Source organism: Magnolia sinica, chromosome 5 (genome assembly GCF_029962835.1).
Source record: "Magnolia sinica isolate HGM2019 chromosome 5, MsV1, whole genome shotgun sequence".
In the NCBI taxonomy this organism is placed as follows: domain Eukaryota; kingdom Viridiplantae; phylum Streptophyta; class Magnoliopsida; order Magnoliales; family Magnoliaceae; genus Magnolia; species Magnolia sinica.
In genome coordinates this window covers 22532473-22552198 of record NC_080577.1, presented here as the reverse complement: position 1 = coordinate 22552198, position 19726 = coordinate 22532473, and the positions used below count along the sequence as shown (strand labels likewise).

Here is a 19726-nt window from a genome sequence, read left to right as displayed (position 1 = left end):
AATGGTGAGCGTCACTCTCTATACTGCTTTCTCTGGTGGGGTCCATTGGAGCTTTGAATCTTAGTTATTCTTTGGCACATTATATAAAATGTTCTCTCCAAATGGATGGACGGTGTGAATGCAAAACATACATCATGGTGGGGCCCACGGAACTTGGTGACGTCACTTCAGTAGCGAGTCTCGCTACTCAACCTGTCAGTAGCTAATCCGCGCCCGCTCTCCTGGAGTCTTGGTAATTGTCGGTGAAGAAGTAATTGGTCAGCGGCTTGCGCCGCTCGAGTATCATATAACTCATGGATTCTCAATTCTGTCAAGCAGGCCCCATTTTCTCTAATCCAAACGTGACAATTTTTATGATGTCCCATCTTGGATGGACTGCGCCTTGAAAATCTCGTCCACCGGATGATCTAACATTTCTATTTGTCAGACGGACGGTTACGAAGAGAGCAAGGAAATGTAACAAATATACATGGATATTTTAGGAAATTCATCCTTACACTTTTCAAAGAAACAGACAAACGGTCCAGATTACCTAGAAGTGGGCCGCATTTGTCAGATCTAAGAAACGCGTGTACACAGTATAATATGCAGGTATAGAGTATTGAATAGAATTCCTCGTCTCAACACTGAGGTCACGGTATCGATTCTGAAATGGAGCATGGCTAAAAGTTTGTGTGTAATAACGTACTAACCGATAAAAATAAAAATAAAAACAAAAATAAGAATTCCTCTTGTTCTCTTCTCCGGATTATTATTTCGACCCTCCCATCAGCTTGCAGTGCAAAAGGACAGTTCCACAGTTTAAAGAAAGAAAGAAAGAAAGAAAGAAAGAAAAAATGCAGGCTGAGAGCAGTTGTTTGAGCTTCCATGTCAATGGAAAGAAGGTCTGTGTAAAGAGCCCGAATCCAAAGATGTTGTTGGGGGACTTCCTGAGGGAAGAGATGGGGCTGATGGGCCTCCAGATGCCATGCAGGCAAGGTGGGTGTGGGTCCTGCACTGTTGTCCTGTCCTCTGATGCAGTCAATGCAGGGGGCATCTGCTCTTGCCTGATGCCGCTTTGTTCTGTGGATGGAATGAATGTAACAACGATTGAAGGTGTTGGGAGCTTGAAAGCTGGACTGTCTTCTCTCCAACAAGCCATTGTTGATCACTGTGGGACCCAGTGTGGGTTCTGCACGCCTGGGATGGTGAGTTTGGAGTTTGATCTTCATCTTCAAGTGGGTGGGCCTTTTGTTTTTTTTTTTTTTTTTGGGGGGGGGGTGGGTGTGTGTTTGTGTGTGTGTGTGTTTCTGTAGAAGTTGATTCCATGGGATTTTTGTATATATATATATTTATTTATTTTTATAAAATGGTTTTGTTCTTGTTTTGGACTTATAATTCTGTTTCCTGAAATGGGTTTTGTTTATTTTTTTTGAATTGGTTTTGTTTTTGTGGAGGTAGCTGTAGATTTTGATCGATATGGGTGAATTTTTGTTCTTGATATGCATTCATGACTCCTTTTTAGATGTTTTTCTTTTTGTTTTTTCCTCTTGAATTGGTTTTGTAGAGATTTTGGTTGTGGTGTTGATGTTCATGGAAGTGTTTGATGATTGATATGGGTGAATTCTTTTCCATTTTCTTTCTTGATTAGTGATACTATCTTTCCTCTTCTTCATGTGTGTGTTTGGAATGGTTCTGTTAATGGAACAGATCATCCAGTACACCACACCATGAATGGCTGATGGTTCGAAAATCATACAGTTCGGATGATCTGATGAATCCCATTGCCCCTGCAAATGAACGGTTAAAACAGGACGGCCTTTCATGCTTTACATGAAGACATCCTTTGATTGCATGGGCAGGATCTTCGAATTGAAATCAATACTTCTTTTGCACTTTCGGCCACCATCTACAGCAGGGATCACCAGATGAACGTTTATGATCACTAAAGGTGGATGCCGTGTATAGTGGTGGAGACTGTATACCACAATTTGGATGGTTCAGATGGCCACTAAAATAGCCCTGTTTTTGTTTTAACGATGTTTACCATTTGTTTGTATTGTATTTGATATGGCTAATTACCATTTTATGGTGATAATAAGAAATGGACTGATATTTTGAGACCCATTGACCTAAGAAAAAAAACCAGATACCATTTTATTGAGTCTGTACAGTGGACGCATGTAAAACAGGCCCATCCTTGTCGTCTATAGTTCTTGGATGGCATGTGATTTTATTTTATTTTGAAAGATGATGATAATGAGATTTTGATTTTTGTTTCTTTGGTCAGATGGCCTAATCATGTCAGTGGCCCACCATCATGACACCCAACACCAACACCACCACCACCACCACTGCTTCTTTATTTTATTTATTTATTGTTAGAGGAATGAATCCATGATCACACATGCACCGAATTATCAATGTGCAGCAAAAAGACCATCATCAGATGATCTGAATGTGATCAGCGATTCGGATCCTCTGTCCATTAGAGTGGTGGTGTCTAGTACATCTTGGGCCCAGCCTTATATCATGATTTGACTGTGATCATTGTGCTGTGATCTAGTGTGTGCACTGTACATGGATCACTCAATCTTGCTCTTTTATTTTTGTTTGAAGTGAATGGTGGTTTGATCTACAATCCTTGAATTTCTAAATTTCAATACATCTCAATCTCTAATTGGAGAGTTTAGATGAATGGGGAATTGTAAAAAGGAAGTCTGTTTATTCAAATAATTGAACCCAGATAATTGCTTGATGATTGCTTTGTTGAGATTGAGAAAAGATCACCTCAATTTATTGATAGGAGGAAAACTCAAACCTTTGATCTGTATAAATTCATCAATTCCTGGTGTTTGGAGCAACTCTATGTGAATTTCTTTGTGACAAGCTTATGAGGAATCCTACTATTGCCACGTGTGACAAGCTGTCATGAGTGCTGAAGACTGTGGCTGTTAATCAGACGGGTCCTACTGCCAATGTTCATGGCCTGAAAATCAGGCTGGTTCAATCAGGTTAGGCATTTGTGAACAAAACAATGAAAAGATGGAGTGGGTTGACCACCTTCCACATTCAACGTACATCTTTGGCCCACCTGATGAACGTCCTGTACGGCTGTACCTTGTAAGCACACACCTGCCACACTTGCACATTGGCTGAGAGTAGGATTCGACATCCAACTCTGATGAGTAGCTGTAGCAGCATCTGTTTGGCAGTCTGGACCATGGATTTAAGTAGCGGTTTCAGACTGCAACTCGCGTGGGGACTGAAATCAGTACGACTTACCCCGAATTGGTCCCATTTATTGGAGTGGCGACTCATTTTGGTTCGGACCAAAACCAATATAACTTGCACAATTTTGGGCCGTATTGGACGATATTTCAAACCATGGCCTCGATCTGTTCAGTGTTCAATGTTAGCATGACTACAACTCCCGAGGGTATTTATAGAAATTTCATGTTGACTTGGTTGTTGGAGGACATCTTTAGACATCTGAACTAACTAACACCACTGCACATTTTGAGTATTTTTGTCATAGGGGAACAGAACACCATCATCATTGAATAGTTGGTATAATTTCATCTGCATGCATCAATTCTCCAGTAACTACCAAGGTAGTAGGCAACTGCATCGTCATTTACGCTTCTCCTGTCATCAGACAGTATGTCCTCCTACATTGCACATTCATGGTCTCAACATTCAGATGTTAGTCTGCTCTCTCTTTGAGATGTAGATATATTCCAATCACTTCTTAGTGTCACCTTTAGGGGATTTTGATGTATATATGTACCATTCTTCTGTTTAGAGTTGAGTGTGGTTATGGGTGTTGCTGTTGTGAATTACACATACATCTCATTAATCACACTAACCAACAGGTGAAACACAATGACATGCACGCACACTATCTTTGTGCGGTTTTGTCTCCCAAGCATGTTCCACCATATGCAAAATCCATCCACATATATTGTACATTTTCTGTGATCTGGTCTTGTTGTGGCGTTACATGAGAGCATGGCAACCAAACAAGAAATTACTTCTAAAACTATAAGCCTTTTCCCCTTTATCTGTTTTAATGCATAATCTTCCATGTTTTGTTTCCATCAACCACAGATAATGAGCTTGCACGGGTTGATATCTGACAAGTCACAGCCAACTGCCCAAGAAATAGAAGATCAGATTGATGGGAATCTTTGCAGGTGAAGCTTAGCTTCCATTTTATGGCATCTTTCTTCCTAGTCGTTTGGACTGCTCATGCAATTCTTTTTGTGTTTACTTACTTGTTTATTCTTGGATCTGCAGATGTACAGGGTATCGGCCCATCTTCGATGCTTTCCATTCCTCTTCTGGTGTGGATACTCAATTTACATGCCCTGTAAGCAGAAACAGCCATTGTAAGAACCACAACATAGATATTGAAGATATCTCCAGGAGCTTGCCAGCAAGGCTGGTTATTTCGGGGGAAGATGTGCTGTGGATTAGAGCATTAGCTTTGCAAGATTTGTATGATATTTTAAGAACAAACAGTGGCAAAAGGAAAGTCAGAATGATCAGAGGAAACACTTCAACGGGCGTTTACCCAAGAGTCGATTTTGATATATTGGTTGATATATCTCATATTCCTTCTTTGACGGGAACTTCTGTCAGTAGCAAAGGAATTTTTATAGGCGGGGCTGTCACTCTTTCTGATCTGATGCTGCTTCTAAAGAAACACAACAACTTGTCTAAAAGTTATATGCCTATCTTTAATCATCTTAAACGCGTAAGTATGCATGCAATTTAGTTAATTTATTTTGTCACGCCTTCTCTACCTTAGTTTTTACCTTTGTATTGTAATGGTGATTACACTTCCACATATTCAGAAAGTCTTTGAATATGTAATCTGAACTTGTTATTACTATTGTCTGCAAGATCCAGAAGTTGTCTTCCTTTCTTACTATTGGAGCGAATTGGATGATCAGGCAGAGGGCTGCCCCCTCTTAACTTTGGTCTCCTTTCCCTAATATTCACCGTCTGACTCGGCCTGGCCTGGTCGCCCTACGCTACTGGAGCTGAAAAAGTCCCGCGTGCCAGCAAGCAACGGCTAGCTGAAAAGCCATTGCGGATTAGGGCATGTCACATTTTTCAGCTGCTGGTTGCTTCAAAAGACGAAATGTATATGCTCTATTATACTACATGCATTTCTTGGAGAAATGTTGCTTGTTTTTTTTTTTTGGTTGGAATATTTATAACTAAAGTTACTAGTTACCCAAAAAAAGGGTACCGAGGTAATTATTATCACTTAAAGGGTATACTTGTGGTTTCTAATTTTTGTGATCTTTTACATGGGGGAGGAGATTTTGTTTTGGGTTAGGGATAGAGTGAGATTTGGAAAGATATGTGGTAGGGAAATGAAGTGATGAGTATTTCCTTCCCGAGGTTGTTTAATCCAGTGTTCAATGTATTGAATGTATAGGCTGATATTTCCAGTGCCAACCCATCGTGGGAATACAAAAATTCCCATTTATTGATGATACTGGCCAGTATATTACAACAGTTGCAATATACTGGCCAGTATAATCAGCAAAGAAAAGTAGTGATTGGAGAGGGATTTCGGGGTATGGTTTTGTTGGAACGCCATGTTTTGTTGGAACACATACATATTTTTATTGTACTGTGTTGTGATCTGTGTAATCATGTGTCTTTTTTACATCTCTTGAAGTTTCACTGAAAAATTCCATTGTTTTCCTACAGTTTCCCAAAAATTTGCCTCAAACTGCAGTACATATTTGATGGTTCCCATATGTTTTCCCACAGTATTTCTGTGTGCAATACACTTTAATATGGATACTTTGAACAGTGGTTTAGGTTAGCACTACGAAAAGGGTGACATTAAGGACTGTCATGAAGTAAGCAGAAAAATGGTCAGGTGACGTGACTTGAATAGGATGAAATTGCCCAACTATCATTTTGAATGGGCTGCCTTGACGAGATAGACACATATTGGAATGATGGATATCAGGCTATGGAAGAGGAGTATTTGGGTGGCATATCCCCTTGATTCTTCAAGGTGTTGACTAAGGAGGGAGTTCTTGTTCCCTTACTGCTATAGCATAGTTGGACACACTAGAGTTGGAGGCGCTTCTGTTGAATTTTAACCATGGATTAAAAATTTGGCTCTCGGACAAATCAGCCAAGTTGGGCAGATACCCTGAAAGTTAAAGAGTACCAATTAAAAAATCAATTTCTTGGAATTAGACCTACTTTTTAGCGAGAGAGATAGTCAGGAGAAGTGGACCTATCCATTTGCTTTCATTGTTTCTACATTTAGAGGAGAGAGAGAGTTTCCTTCTATTATTTTTACCAATCCTTGAGTGAATTTCTATAGAGAAGGTCTTAATTCCAACCGGTTGGATCACAAGTGAAGGTCCACCCAGCAGATTAACTTGCAACCTATTATGTGCATTTGACATCCAACCCGCCTAATAGGTTAGCTCCAATGTTTGAAATATCGGTATCTGGTTATGTGTCACACCCTTGGGATATGGATATGTATCGATTATCTCATGAGTCATGGGACATATAGGTTGTATCGCACAATGTATCGCTGTTGTTGGAAACGTGGGAAAACATTGGGTAATTGGTCGAATTTTTCAATGAAACTTCAGTGATTGTTAAAAAAGACGTCAATACACGCTTATAAATCAAAACATTACAAAACACAAGTGCACATAATAGGTTTTCTTTGTATTGGGTCCTAATTTATGCACTGTCTAACTGAATTGATGCAAGTATATTCAAAGTCTATTCATATAATTTATAAATGTAAGAAGACATATGGAAACACAAGCAATACATTCAAAAGCAAAATAAGAATCACTAAATGAGGTTACATACATGTTTGATTTTATGTTTGGACATAGATTGCAACCGATTTGTGAGAAATTGGATTTTTTTTTTTTTTTTTCATTTTTCCGCAACTTGGCCCATGTCCTCCAAATCTCGAAATGGAAGCTCCCAATCCATGATTTAAAACATGAAAAATCATGGACGTGTAACAATTTGACATTGATTTAACATGATTTACAAAAGAAAAAAAAAAGATCGAAAATTGAAAATGCTCACCAACATAAACATGTGGAATATATCCCACTACTAGTGCGTTTCGTATCACACAAGTGGGATACAAGATATATCGTGGGATATATCGGCCAATATCGTCGATACTTGAAACACTGGCCAATATCGTTGATACTTGAAACACTGGTTAGCCCCACTATGAGTATTACCTTGTGCAAAAAATCATCCATAGACCCATCGTGTGTCACCCACTTGCATTTTTCTATTTATCAATGGCTAGATATTGTTTTGTAAGGTGTAGCCCACCTGATGATTAGATACGGCTGAATTTTTCACCAGGCGATCTTCATGGTGGGGCCAACCTTTTGGAAGGGTTGGATGTCACATGAACTTGACAGGTTGCAAGTTATCTGCTGGGTGGACCTTGTGGTCCAATTGGTTGGACTTGTGACCTTTTCTTTTCTATAACCACAAACATTGCCACCGATGTGGTTTTATTGTGTGAGAATGAGATCTCTTTGTAGTTAGCAATTTTATGTAATATTATCAACAAATCAGACCTTATCATCTCGTTCCTATTTCTTCTTCTTCTTCTTCTTCGTCTTTTTTTTTTTTTTTTGGATATTTAGTGTTCATGAATCAGTCTTTGATCTCCTTGAACATTTGTATTTCTACTTCTTAAATTCACGGGTTTCCATGTGCCAGGATTTGATGTGTTGCAAATGCTTAATTTTGTAGTCTATGTATGATCGTGGTAGGTAGTCTTGATCAGTCATCCAATGCTTCCAGTTTACTTCAAAGCATTGACTTCCAAGTGCTGATTCTTTTCTACAATTTGTAGGTGGCAACGCCCCAAGTACGTGCTGTTGGTTCTGTTGCTGGTAACTTGATGATGGCACACCAACATGCAGATTTCGTTACGGATGTTGGGACTATTCTGATGGCTGCAGAGTCGAGACTCACCATTTGTTCGGCATGCTCAAATGAATCGGAAGAAACTGTTGACTTGGAACGGTTTTTTAAAATGGAAATGGAAGACAAAGTAATTGTACAGATATTCATCCCTGCTTTGCCTGCGAATTCTCATTTTGCAACTAGGAAAGTAGCATTACGAAAAGTAAATTCTCATCCTATCGTCAATGCAGCATTTAAAATTCAAGTGGATGTTGAGACAGGTAAGGTTTTATATGGCTTTCAAAATATTACGAAAGAAATTGAATATGCCTTCTCTTATATATATATATATATATATATATATATATATGGAAATTGTACTATGAGGTCGAGCTGTGTGGGCCCCGCTGTGATGTGTGTCAAACATTTACCCCACCAGTCAAATGCACCATTCCATGGTGGGTCACGGGGTTAAAAATCAAGTCAATCCATGGCTTGGGTGGGCCACACCACATACAACAGTTGAGAGGGGTTACCCTCCCATTAAAACATTCATAATCATTTATCGCGCCCACCGAGATGTGGTTCACAAATCCAGCCCCATCCATTGTGTGTGTCCTACTTGGATGAGGGGTCAGACCAAGTTTCAACCGCATCCAAAACTTAGCTGAGCCCCACCACTGTATACGGCTGATTTTTGGCATATCCAATAACCTGAGGGGGACCCATCAAATGCATGATGTTGATGTTCGACACACATCACAATGGAGCCCACACAGCTCGACCTCATAGTACCGTTTCCCTATATATATTCACTTTATTTTTGCTAGACTATTTATCTTCAACAGAAGTTCAACCCTTGTAGTCTTTGTAAACAAAGCAAAAACAATGAAGGCTTTCAGGAAAATGATTCTCCTTTTCTTTTCTGTATTTGAGACAACCTTGAAGGGTTGAATTTATAGAGTTCTACAATGACTATACAAGGTAAAATGATAAATACAAAATCTTCTATTTATCCGTTGTCTATCTATAGAATCGGCTATACAAGGCAAGGCATGTGGCCTGTCTAACGTTCTCCCTCAAACTAATGCAGGTCATCGACAAGTAATAGTTTGCTAACTAAAAATGAGTGTCGTGCAGAAGTGAGGGACTTCGTGAGAATGTCGGCAATCTAATCATGGGAAGCGACATGTGATAGCGAAATAAGCCGAGACTGAAACTTCTCGCAGATGAAGTGACAGTCAACTTCAATATGCTTTGTCCGTTTATGGAAAACTGGATTAGAGGCAATCTGTATGGCACTTGGATTATCTACATGGAGTGGAGTAGGATCTTTTAGATGAACGCCTAAGTCAGAAAGAAGTCCACGTAACCAGATAATCTCACTACAAGCTGTTGACATGATATACCTTATTTGGAAACAAGTTGACAGCTTCTTACACTTCCAAGAGATGAGAGAAGTGCAAGAAAAACACATGCCACAGTGGTAGATCTGCGGGTGAGAGTACAACCGGCCCAGTTAGCATCTGAATAAGCACGAATATCCAAAGAAACCGTGGAGGAGAAAAACAAAGATCGATCTAGAGTTCCATGTAGGTACCGTAAGATGCACAATATTGCAATCATATGAAGAGTGCGAGGAGCAGAAACAAATTAGCTGACAACTTGGACCGCGTAGGCAATATTAGGACGAGTCATTGTTAAGTAAATCGGACTCCCAACCAAACGGCGGTATAATGTGAGATCTGCAAGGAGTTTACCATCGTCACAACCATATTGAATGTTAAGTTCCAAAGGAATCTGAACTGTCTTCTGATCCGTTAAGGAAGTCAATGCGAGAAGATACTTAGTATATTTATGCTGGCTGACCAGGATTCCACGTATAAAACGCGAAAATTCAAGTCCAAGAAGGTATGTTAGATGACTCAGGTCCATCTTGAAGGATGACTTCAGAACGTCCTTTAATGCCGAGATGCCAGTATCATCGCTACCAGTCAGAAGTAGGTTATCAACATAAACGAGAACAATGACGATTCCATGCTCAGAGGTGCGTAAGAATAAGGATGGATCATGACCACTTTTAGTAAAGCCAGCTCTTATAACATCATGAAAACCTTAGAATCATGCCCGAGGGGCCTGTTTGAGACCGTATAGAGTTTTCTTCAGGCGACAGACTTTATCGGCAGGGATTAAAGAACCAGGAAGAGGTTTCAAATATACTGTTTCTTGGAGGTCTCCATGAAGAAAATCATTTTTCACGTCCATCTAAGTGAGTGGCCAAGAATGAACTGATGATACTGCCAGAAGAGTGCGAATAGTTTTCATCTTGGCCATAAGAGCGAATGTCTCATCATAATCAATTCCGTGTTCCTATTTGTATCCCTAAGCGACAAGCCGAGCTTTGTATTGATCCAATAATCCGTCAGACTTGAGCTTCACGGAATAAATCCATTTACTGTCAATCAATTGGTGGTTAGGAGGTCGAGTAACAATGTCTCACGTATGGTTATCATTCAATGCTGCAAGTTTTTCTGCCATAGCCTTCTTCCAACAATCATGAGTGTTCCTGTTTGTATCCCTGAGCGACAAGCCGAACTTTGTATCGATCCAATGATCCGTCAGACTTGAGCTTCACAGAAAAAATCCATTTACTGCCAATTAATTGGTGGTAAGGAGGTCGAGTAACAATGTCTCACGTATGGTTATCATTCAATGCTGCAAGTTTTTCTGCCATAGCCTTCTTCCAACAATCATGACTGGCTGCCTGATGGTATGAAGTAGGAATGGATACAGAATCCAGGGTAGTATGCATGGCAGACATAGAGTATATCAAGCGATCAGGCTGTCGATGTTCACGAGTGGAACGATGTACCAAGATAGGATCTGGATCGGTTATAGGTACAGTAGGGAGAGTAGTAGGTGATGGATCTGTATGTGGTCGTCGAGAATAAACCTACAATGGACAAGGAGGTGTACTCGACACAACCGGAATGTCAGGAAAAATAGTAAGACCATGAGAGACTGGTGTGGGCGACAGAGGAACAGATGAATGGAAGTCAATATGCTCAAGAAAAACAACATGTCGTGATACCCGTACACGACGAGAGACCGGGTCATAGTAACGAAAACCCTTTTGAGTTTCTCCAAATCCTAAGTACATACATTTTACTGATTTTGAAAAAAGTTTGTTACGTTCACGTGATGCCAGATAAACATAACATATACAACCAAAAACACGAAATGTGGAATATGTAGGAAGAGAACCGATGAGAACAAAGTAGGGAGATTTACTATTCAGGACTGTGGTTGGCAACCGATTAATCAAGTAGACTGAATGCATCATAGTTTCCGCCTAGAAGGAACGAGGAACACTCATAGCGGTCATTAAGGTATTGACAGTTTCAACAATATGGTGATTTTTTTGTTCAGCCATCCTATTCTGTTGTGGAGTATCCGAACAGGTTGTCTGATGAGTAATCCCATGACCCTGAAGATATGTACGAAAATTTGTGGAGAGATATTCTCCCCTTGAGTCAGAGCGGAGAGTTTGAATTTTTACTCGAAATTGAGTGTCCACCATAGAATGAAATATTTTGAATTTTTCAAACACCTGTGACTTAGAGTGTAAAAAATAAATCCAGGTGCAACGGGTGAAATCATCAATGAATATAACATAATATCGTAGTCCAGAGAGAGACATTATTGGGGAAGGACCCCAGACATCTGTATGCACTAGTTTAAATATAGATGATGATTTTGTAGTACTTAGAGGAAAAGGAATACACTTTTTGAAAGGCAACAAGAAGAACAAGAATAATCTAAATCGCTTTTATTAAGATAAATATTCCCTAACATGCCAGAAGAAAAGAGCTGAATCAAACGATTAGAATGTGGATGACTCAGGTGAAAGTGCCAAAGTTTCCACATTTTATTTGCCGAACAAATATCCGAGGAAGAATGAGAGAAGAAACAACGAGCTGGAGTAACGGATGTGTGAAAGTCCAGCACGTACAAATATATCCATGCCGCCTACCCTTCCTAAGTACCTTCCCCGTTGCCAGATCTTGCACAAAACAACAATTTGGAAGAAAGATGACCAAACAGTTATTCGATGTAAGTTGACCAACAAAAATTAAATTTGAGGAGAGTTTAAGGACATGAAACACATCACGAAGGGTAAACTGACGATGGTCAGAAGGAGAAAAAGTTAAGGAACCAACGGACTGTATGGGTAGTTTAGTGCCATCTGCAGTAGAAATAGCCTGATTGTCAGTGTAGGGACGAGTATTGCGGAGATGTGATATATCACCAGTCATATGATTTGAAGCACCGAAATCGAAGAATCATGGAGAAGATGAGGTGATACCTGACATACCGGCCGCAAAAAGGGGCTGCGCGATCTGTTGGAGCATCGCAGGAGTCAAAGGTGAGGAAAGACCTTCACAGAACCAGTGGATGCAGTATCACTAACAGAAGGTTCGGAAGAAGTAGTCGCAGAAGTAGCAGAAAGAGCGCGACCACAGCCATGACCTCGACCACTACGTCCACAGCTGAATAAGGATGCGTACACATGTGAACGACAGTCCTGAATACCATGACCAGTCCTTCGACAATACGCGCACCAATCTTTGCATTGAGCGACGACATGTCCTACTTTGTTACAGCCGTGACAAGTTAAAGTAGTGGAACAACGGTTTGGTGCAGAGGTGGATACAGTAAGTGCCAGGTTAGATGGTCCCTAAGATGTCCCCTGAGAGAGGACCTACAGTCATTGTTCTTCGGCTAATAAATCATTAATAACCGAATTCATTGAAGGAGTTAGGCTACGGTTCAGAAGAGCAGCCCTGTAATGCTCAAATTCTAGACGCAGTTTCATAAGAAACTGTCTAACTTGCGCTCTCTCGCACATTGTGTGGAATATCTTAATTTGGGAATTTTGGATCCATCATAGCCATCTCTGTCCAAATTGTAACCATTGTCGACTAGAAAGTTTGAATACTTTTGTCACCCTGAGTAAGGTGAACCAGATCTTGTTCCAAACGGTATAACTGAGCCGCATTACTCTGTTGATATATTGTCTGGAGATGATCCCACATAGCCTTAGCAGTGCGATGTGGCGTGAGGCCAATAGCTATTAATCAATCGATCGAATCAAGAATCCAGGTAATAATCCGTCCATTTTTCATTACCCAATTAGCCATTTTGTCGGCATCGGTGGAAGCGGGGATAGTAACAGATCCATCAATTAGTCCCCACAAACCTCGACCCTTGAGAAAACTTTGAAAGTGGATGACCCATAGATTGTAGTTGGTGCCATTGAAACTACATCGTGGGGCCTCTGTACGGGAGTCTTTGTCCATAGTTAGGGAATGATATAAACCACGCCAAAGAAGAAGGTACCTTGCAGCAGGAGGTAACAGGGGCGTGCAGCAGACAGTAGGGTCGGACAGACAACAGGAGCGTGCATAGACAGCAGGGGCGTAGGGACGAGCGATATGCACAGGGGACGATCGGACAGAGCTTGGGACGATCGGACGAGCTTCGTGAGGGCCAGATCTAACAGAGGAGCCAGATCTGACAGGGGAGTGCCAGATCTGACAGACGGTGGTGCCAATGATGAAGAAGATGCCGATTTAGGATTGGTATTGCTCTGATACCATGTAAACAAAGCAAAAACAATGAAGGCTTTGAGGAAAATGATTCTCCTTTTCTTTTCTGTATTTGAGACAACCCTGAAGGGTTGAATTTATAGAGTTCTACAACGACTATACAAGGTAAAATGATAAATACAAAATCTTCTATTTCTACATTGTCTATCTATAGAATCGGCTATACAAGGCAAGGCATGTGGCCTGTCTAACAGTCTTGTCTTTGGCTAGCCTCCTTGCTATGAGCTGCATCATCTGTCCAAAACTCAGTGAGGCCTGCCAATCATTCTCTAGCATCTTATGATGGCTCTCTTATCTCTGGTCATTGTGGATATTACCACTATCCCTGTTTTGTTACCATCAGCTGGCATTGGCTGGGATTCTGGCTACTCTTTATGACTCTCTCATTGACTCTCGCAATTGTGCCAATTTATATCCACTCTTGGTTGGTTGTTATGGAGCTCTTATTTACTGTAACGCTATACGCATAATCAGCAGATATTGCATTATAGATTCATATTCTTGGTAAATGATGCCCATCTTGCTGGTTCATGTTACTATTGAACCCAATATGTGGACATCAAATTATAGTTGTTATTAATGTTATACTTTATCACTTCTCAGTAACAATACAAAAATTGATGTCGGTGAAAAAAGTTGCAAATAGTGATATGGACTCCCATTCCTTGAAGGGGGAAAATGACGTCATTGAATGCATGGTTCAAAACCAGATTTTAACATTTCCTCCTAAAAAAGGAAAATTATAAAAGCTCAAGAGAATGGAAAAGCAAGGAAGAGGATGGTATTGTTCAATGGATAGGTATTGTTTGAGGGGTATAGAGTCACTCATGGGGAAGATCGAGGCTACAAAATCAGAGTGCTCGGAGAAATATCCAAGTTCAGGAGAAGGTTTTCATTGCGTCAGTAGAGGGTGATGGACTGGTGGAGGGGAGGTTTGGAGATGGTCTGTAGAAGGGGAAGAAGTCTTAAGGGAAGAGGGGAGGGCGATTGGATTGAGGTGTCAAGAAGGAAGAGAATCTCTAACCTCACACAGCGACAAGCACTGGTGGAATTCCCGACCATCTTCATGAAGGGCTTTAGGCCCGTGTCCGTCCGCATTTGTATGAAGCTACAACGCTCCTCAAAAGGTAGTGGCTTTTGCAATGCTGGTGAGTAGGAAGTAGGAACTGGGTGCTCACCATTGACAATATCCAAAGGAGGGTAAAATACATCCCCAACATGTGCTCCTTGCGCCTTAGTAATGCGGAATCGGTAAACCACCTGTTTATTCATTGCCCGCTTGCAAGGTCCATTAGTGAGGACTTCTTGGGTTTTTCTTTTGGGTGATGTTGAGGACCATCGATGATTTATTTCTTGCTTGTCACAGTGGCGGGTTTGGAAGAGAAGGGAAGAAGCTTTGGAGGCTTTCCTCAATGGCCATTCTGGGGTCCGTTTGGTGAGAAAGAACTAATTGATGTTTTCAGGACGAGTGGATCGTTTTCCTTTTTATTAGGGAGGGCTAATCCAATGTAAAAAGTGGGCTGCTAATATGAATATCCCCGCAAATTGATTCTTTTAGGTGTTTTGGGGATCCTATTGTATTGGCGTTCACTTGTGGTGCCTTTTTAATAAATTATCTTCGAAAGAAAACATATTTATCCTAAGGATCCTATCTAGATATGATCAAGCCTCTATGATGAAAAACAAAGAATTCTACGACTAGAAATTACCTCATTTGATTAATGTCACTAAACAAAATGAAGAATCGATGTCAATCCTTCAAAGTAGAAGGTCTCTCCCCATTCTATCCTAGATGGAGGAGAAGGATGAGAGCGAGCATGCAAATCCCTAGAGCAGGGCTAGGACAGTGCATGAGAGTTGTCGAATGGTGGACCCCCATAGGTGTGGATGTGGGTGTATAGGATGATAGAGTGGATTCTCCTCCTTTTCCTCTCTAGGAGTGACAACCAAGGGAGCTATGGATGTCCAAGGTTGTCTTTCCTTTTTTACTCTCGCAAAGGATCTATTTATAAGGAGTTAGGTTTCAGGAAAATAGATGATTGTGGTGCTCCACCTCCTTACAGTCATTGGTTTGCCCTACTACATCCAAAGCCAACAATCCTACCTATCCACATATCTAAATTGACCCAATCCCTCCATTGACCATGGTCATCCACCTTGTATCCAATACCATGAGATCTTAATTGTGGAAATTACCATCAAGTACAATTAAAACCTTTTAAAAATAAAAATAAAAGATCAATGGTTAAAAACATTTATAAAACCATATAAAATATTTTTAAGGGTTGGGGCCTAGTGAAAATCCAATTGATGGATGGTCTTACCAAATCTAAGCCATGAGAATGTTCCTAGGCAACCAATGGATCCTTCGTTGGATCATATGGACATTAACTGGATCTGAATATAAGAACCTAGTGACGCCGACATGAGTCACTGCAAATTACCCCATTATGCAAGCCAAAGCATATTACATCAGGAACTTGAACTCCCCATTTGTCCTCAATTCTAAGGATTAGTTAAAGTTAGTACATACACAAGTCAATTTGGACCAAGCATGATGGCCTCTTTATACCAAAGACTTGAATTAATCCTCCAATGTAAGTATTCAACAGGTCTAATAACAAGATCCCATATCCATGATTGCTTACACTCCTTATGTAAGTTAGGGCAAAGTTACTAACTTGTTGTCGAGCCCGATGGTGGAGACCTTCCATCCTGACTCGCCATGGTTCCCTCATATAGGATGACCACATGAGAACAACCACTTGTTTGTCCTAAGACTTGCTAAGTGGTCATGGACCAACGGGGTAATGAGAGAAGATAATTCTCCCTTGGTCAACAACCATTGTGCCCAAGCTCAAGTCCCGAAGGGCAACAAAGGAAATCCTCTCCTTTGACTTACATATAAATTTTGGCATTAATAACATGTCCACATAGGACCCATGGTCATCGTGTTGTTTGAACAAGATCATCAATTCAACAGTCACACTAGCTTTTGAGGGCACACGCACTAACACTAAGTGCGTTGCTGGACAAATTTAAATACACAACACCAGGCCTTTTCTGATGATCTTACATAGCAACCTCATATGGGGACGACCAAATCACCTGATTACGAATTCATACTATTCATTAATATCTTAAATTACTCGCAGTTGTACTTTGCGGCTGTAGATTGATGGCTCCATAGGCAGCACCGCTCAGATGGTCAATCCAATGGTTAATAGTACATCAAGAACAACACCACCTTTGACAAACGCCAGACACAGTTTTGAGCATCGGAAGTGTCCCTGAGAACCATATCTCCAGTAGGCTAACAAAATTGCCTCCAAGGTGCAAAATCAGCCCCCAGGTCCATCTTCCACAGTGCCCAAAATCAATCTAGTGGTTTAAAAGTACAGTAACGATGTCCACACATTAAGTGCAAAAGTGAAAGAAGGAAAAAGAATTTAAAAAAATCCCAGCATCTCAACACTTGTGGGGACATAGCCAGGGCTTGCAACATGGGACTTGTTGTGACATGGTGTGTCATCAGTGACCACCAGCCCAAGACACATCCCCGACAAGCATTCCACAACAGGCAGTTACAACCGTTGCCTAAAATGGGGACATGCAAACGTGATCCTTATCACCTCCAATGGCCTTCTCAAGCTTGTAAAGAAAAAGGGTGAAAATAATCATAGAGAGGCAACAACCATCGGGAGTTGCCACTTTTCTGTGTAAACCTCAACAACACTCGCATCCACGTCATCTGTGATACAAGCCTGCTTTAGTCTGCGGCAGAGTAGTGCTGAAAAGTTCAAGTCCTCTTGTTTCTTAACATTGTAATTCAATTTATAGGGTAGGAGAGTCCAAGATATCGACCCATCATCAACCCAGTGATCAGTTGAGGTGAGTTTTGTTTGTATTCAAGCGTTCAAAAACCCACCATTAAAAGGGTTGCATTCATTGTAAACTTCTTTCCTAGTTCAATGAAATATTACAGCGCTTTGAATTTCCAACCTGAAATGTTGTTTTCACAAATCAGAATATATTTTGTATAGTTACTTCATTTTTATATTATAATATATACACAGAGGTACATGAAATTATTATTATCCTACTTCACTTGTCTTGGGAGACTAATAATTCTCATGCTTGTTTTCAAACTTGCATTTTCTTGAATGCATCCCCAGGGAATGATTAAAGTGGGTATTTAAGATACTAGTATGGATTATCTTTCAACCAAAAAAAGAAGAAGGAAAGAATAGAAAAGAAGAGAAAAGAAGAGAAAAGAAAAGGATACTAATGTGTGCTACTTGCATCAAGTTCACACTCGTATAAAAATTGGCACCAGTTAATATCTCTAAGCTCTTCTTTCATGTAGAAAGTTAGTAACGTTAACTCAGTGCTCTTGCTTTTAATGTGCTTGGCATTTACATTATATTATTTGTGGATACTAATGTTTTCAATATGTAATGAGGTTGGTTTTGATTTTCAGGTCTAGTATTGACTGGACCAATAATCGTTTATGGGGGTATCCAGCCATACCCCCAACGTGCTCAGAAGACTGAAAAGGAACTTGTTGGGAAGTCTTTTAAGGATCCAGAGGTGAACCCCATCTCCTTGGTTACTTGTACAAAGCATGATGGGGCATTCAATCATTCATAGCTTCATTGTTAGATATATTTGACTTTCTCTGTATTTGATTTTTTTATTTCTTCTTTGTTAATACAAATTTGTTTGTAAGATAAAGATTAGAAAAAGAAAAAGAAAAAGGAAGAAGATGAACATAAAATGCAATCTTACTGTAAGATTGGGATAGATTTTTCAACACTTAAAGGTTGTCTTAAAAACTCCATCTTTAACCTGGGAGTCTTCTGTCATGTTATTTGCTTCTTGTAAGATGTAATTGGAAGAATGCGTAACTGACATCAGTAAAAAATTCCGATCCATAAGTCAGTTAACCTCAATGGTCACCAATCTGATGACAGTGAATGCTCCTCTTTCCATGATTGCAGGGCTAGAGGAAGACTAACTTTAATTGAGCAAGTGACACAAGACAACTAACCACTTGCTCTAAAAGCTTGAACTAATAGAGCTTGGCGAATCAATCCATTTATCTCATATCCCAAGTCAGGCCCTCGGCCGAACCCCTTTCGTGGGCCCTACTTCACATGAGTCTTGCCTCACATGAGCCACCTACCTCACACGGGCCGCCCACCCCGAGTGTGCCCTCGCTTCACATAGGCCAACCCACTCGAGCCCGGTGTGAAAATGCCCCTGCATTAGCAAGGACCTCTGTTTGTTATGGTCTTTAGTGCCAAGGGACCTCATGAAAGTTGCCTCTCCATTGCCTTCTCTAATCAACTGCTCCAACTCTAGGACCCAGATTACTAATGAATCTGCAGTCTATGTTCAACACTTAACCTTTTTTATTTTTTATTTTTTATTTTTATATTTACACACGCACACACCCCCCCACACACTCACACCGTAGTGGGATTTCACCACCTATAGATACTCGAACCCTTGACCGGGTGTTGAAACTCCTGAGGGTCTACCGCCGGAGCAAGAGTAAGGATCTGTTCAACTCTTAACTAGTTGAGTAGGTCTTGTCATGAATAGCAATAACAAATCATCTGATCTCAGACCATGTCACCTAGCTTTAGTTTCCAAATTTACTCCTGCAGACCTCCACAAAATTACTATGAATTTGGATCTTGCGCCATTTCAATCGGGGCCTTCAATCCTTTGAAGATCATGTTATTTATTCATTCCAACTATGACTTCCAAAAATTAGCCAAAGGCTCCAAATAGTCTTATCTTTTCTTTCTTTCTTTCTTTCTTCTTCTTCTTCTTCTCTCTCTCTCTCTCTCTCTCTCTCTCTCTCTCTCTTTAAAAACATGTGGAGCCCAATCCAAAACAAGACCCTTGACTTTATTAATTATCTCTTTCACTGAGGAGCGCTCATTCTGAAAGCACCAGCCATTCCGCACCCTCCATTTGGACCAAGGCAAAGTCATAATGATGAGCCTCCTGTCAAACAACCATTTACTCCAAAAGCTTAAGCTTTCAGAGTGTGGTGTATCAATGTATATCAAAGGACTTTATCACGAACATACTGAGAAGGGTGGAGGGACACTCAC

The 19726-nt window shown here is 40.5% G+C and overlaps 1 protein-coding gene across 1 annotated transcript in view; it reads left to right on the top strand.

The window, feature by feature from the left end:
• Nucleotides 1–710: 710 nt before the first annotated feature.
• LOC131245742 (uncharacterized) overlaps nt 711–19726 on the top strand; it is a 60734-nt gene continuing 41718 nt past the window's right edge. The window contains exons 1-5 of the mRNA XM_058245408.1: nt 711–1187; nt 4090–4175; nt 4279–4738; nt 7877–8210; nt 18079–18188. Coding sequence (XP_058101391.1) covers nt 837–1187; nt 4090–4175; nt 4279–4738; nt 7877–8210; nt 18079–18188 — 1341 coding nt within the window. The 5' untranslated portion in view covers nt 711–836. The remainder of the gene's footprint in view (nt 1188–4089; nt 4176–4278; nt 4739–7876; nt 8211–18078; nt 18189–19726) is intronic.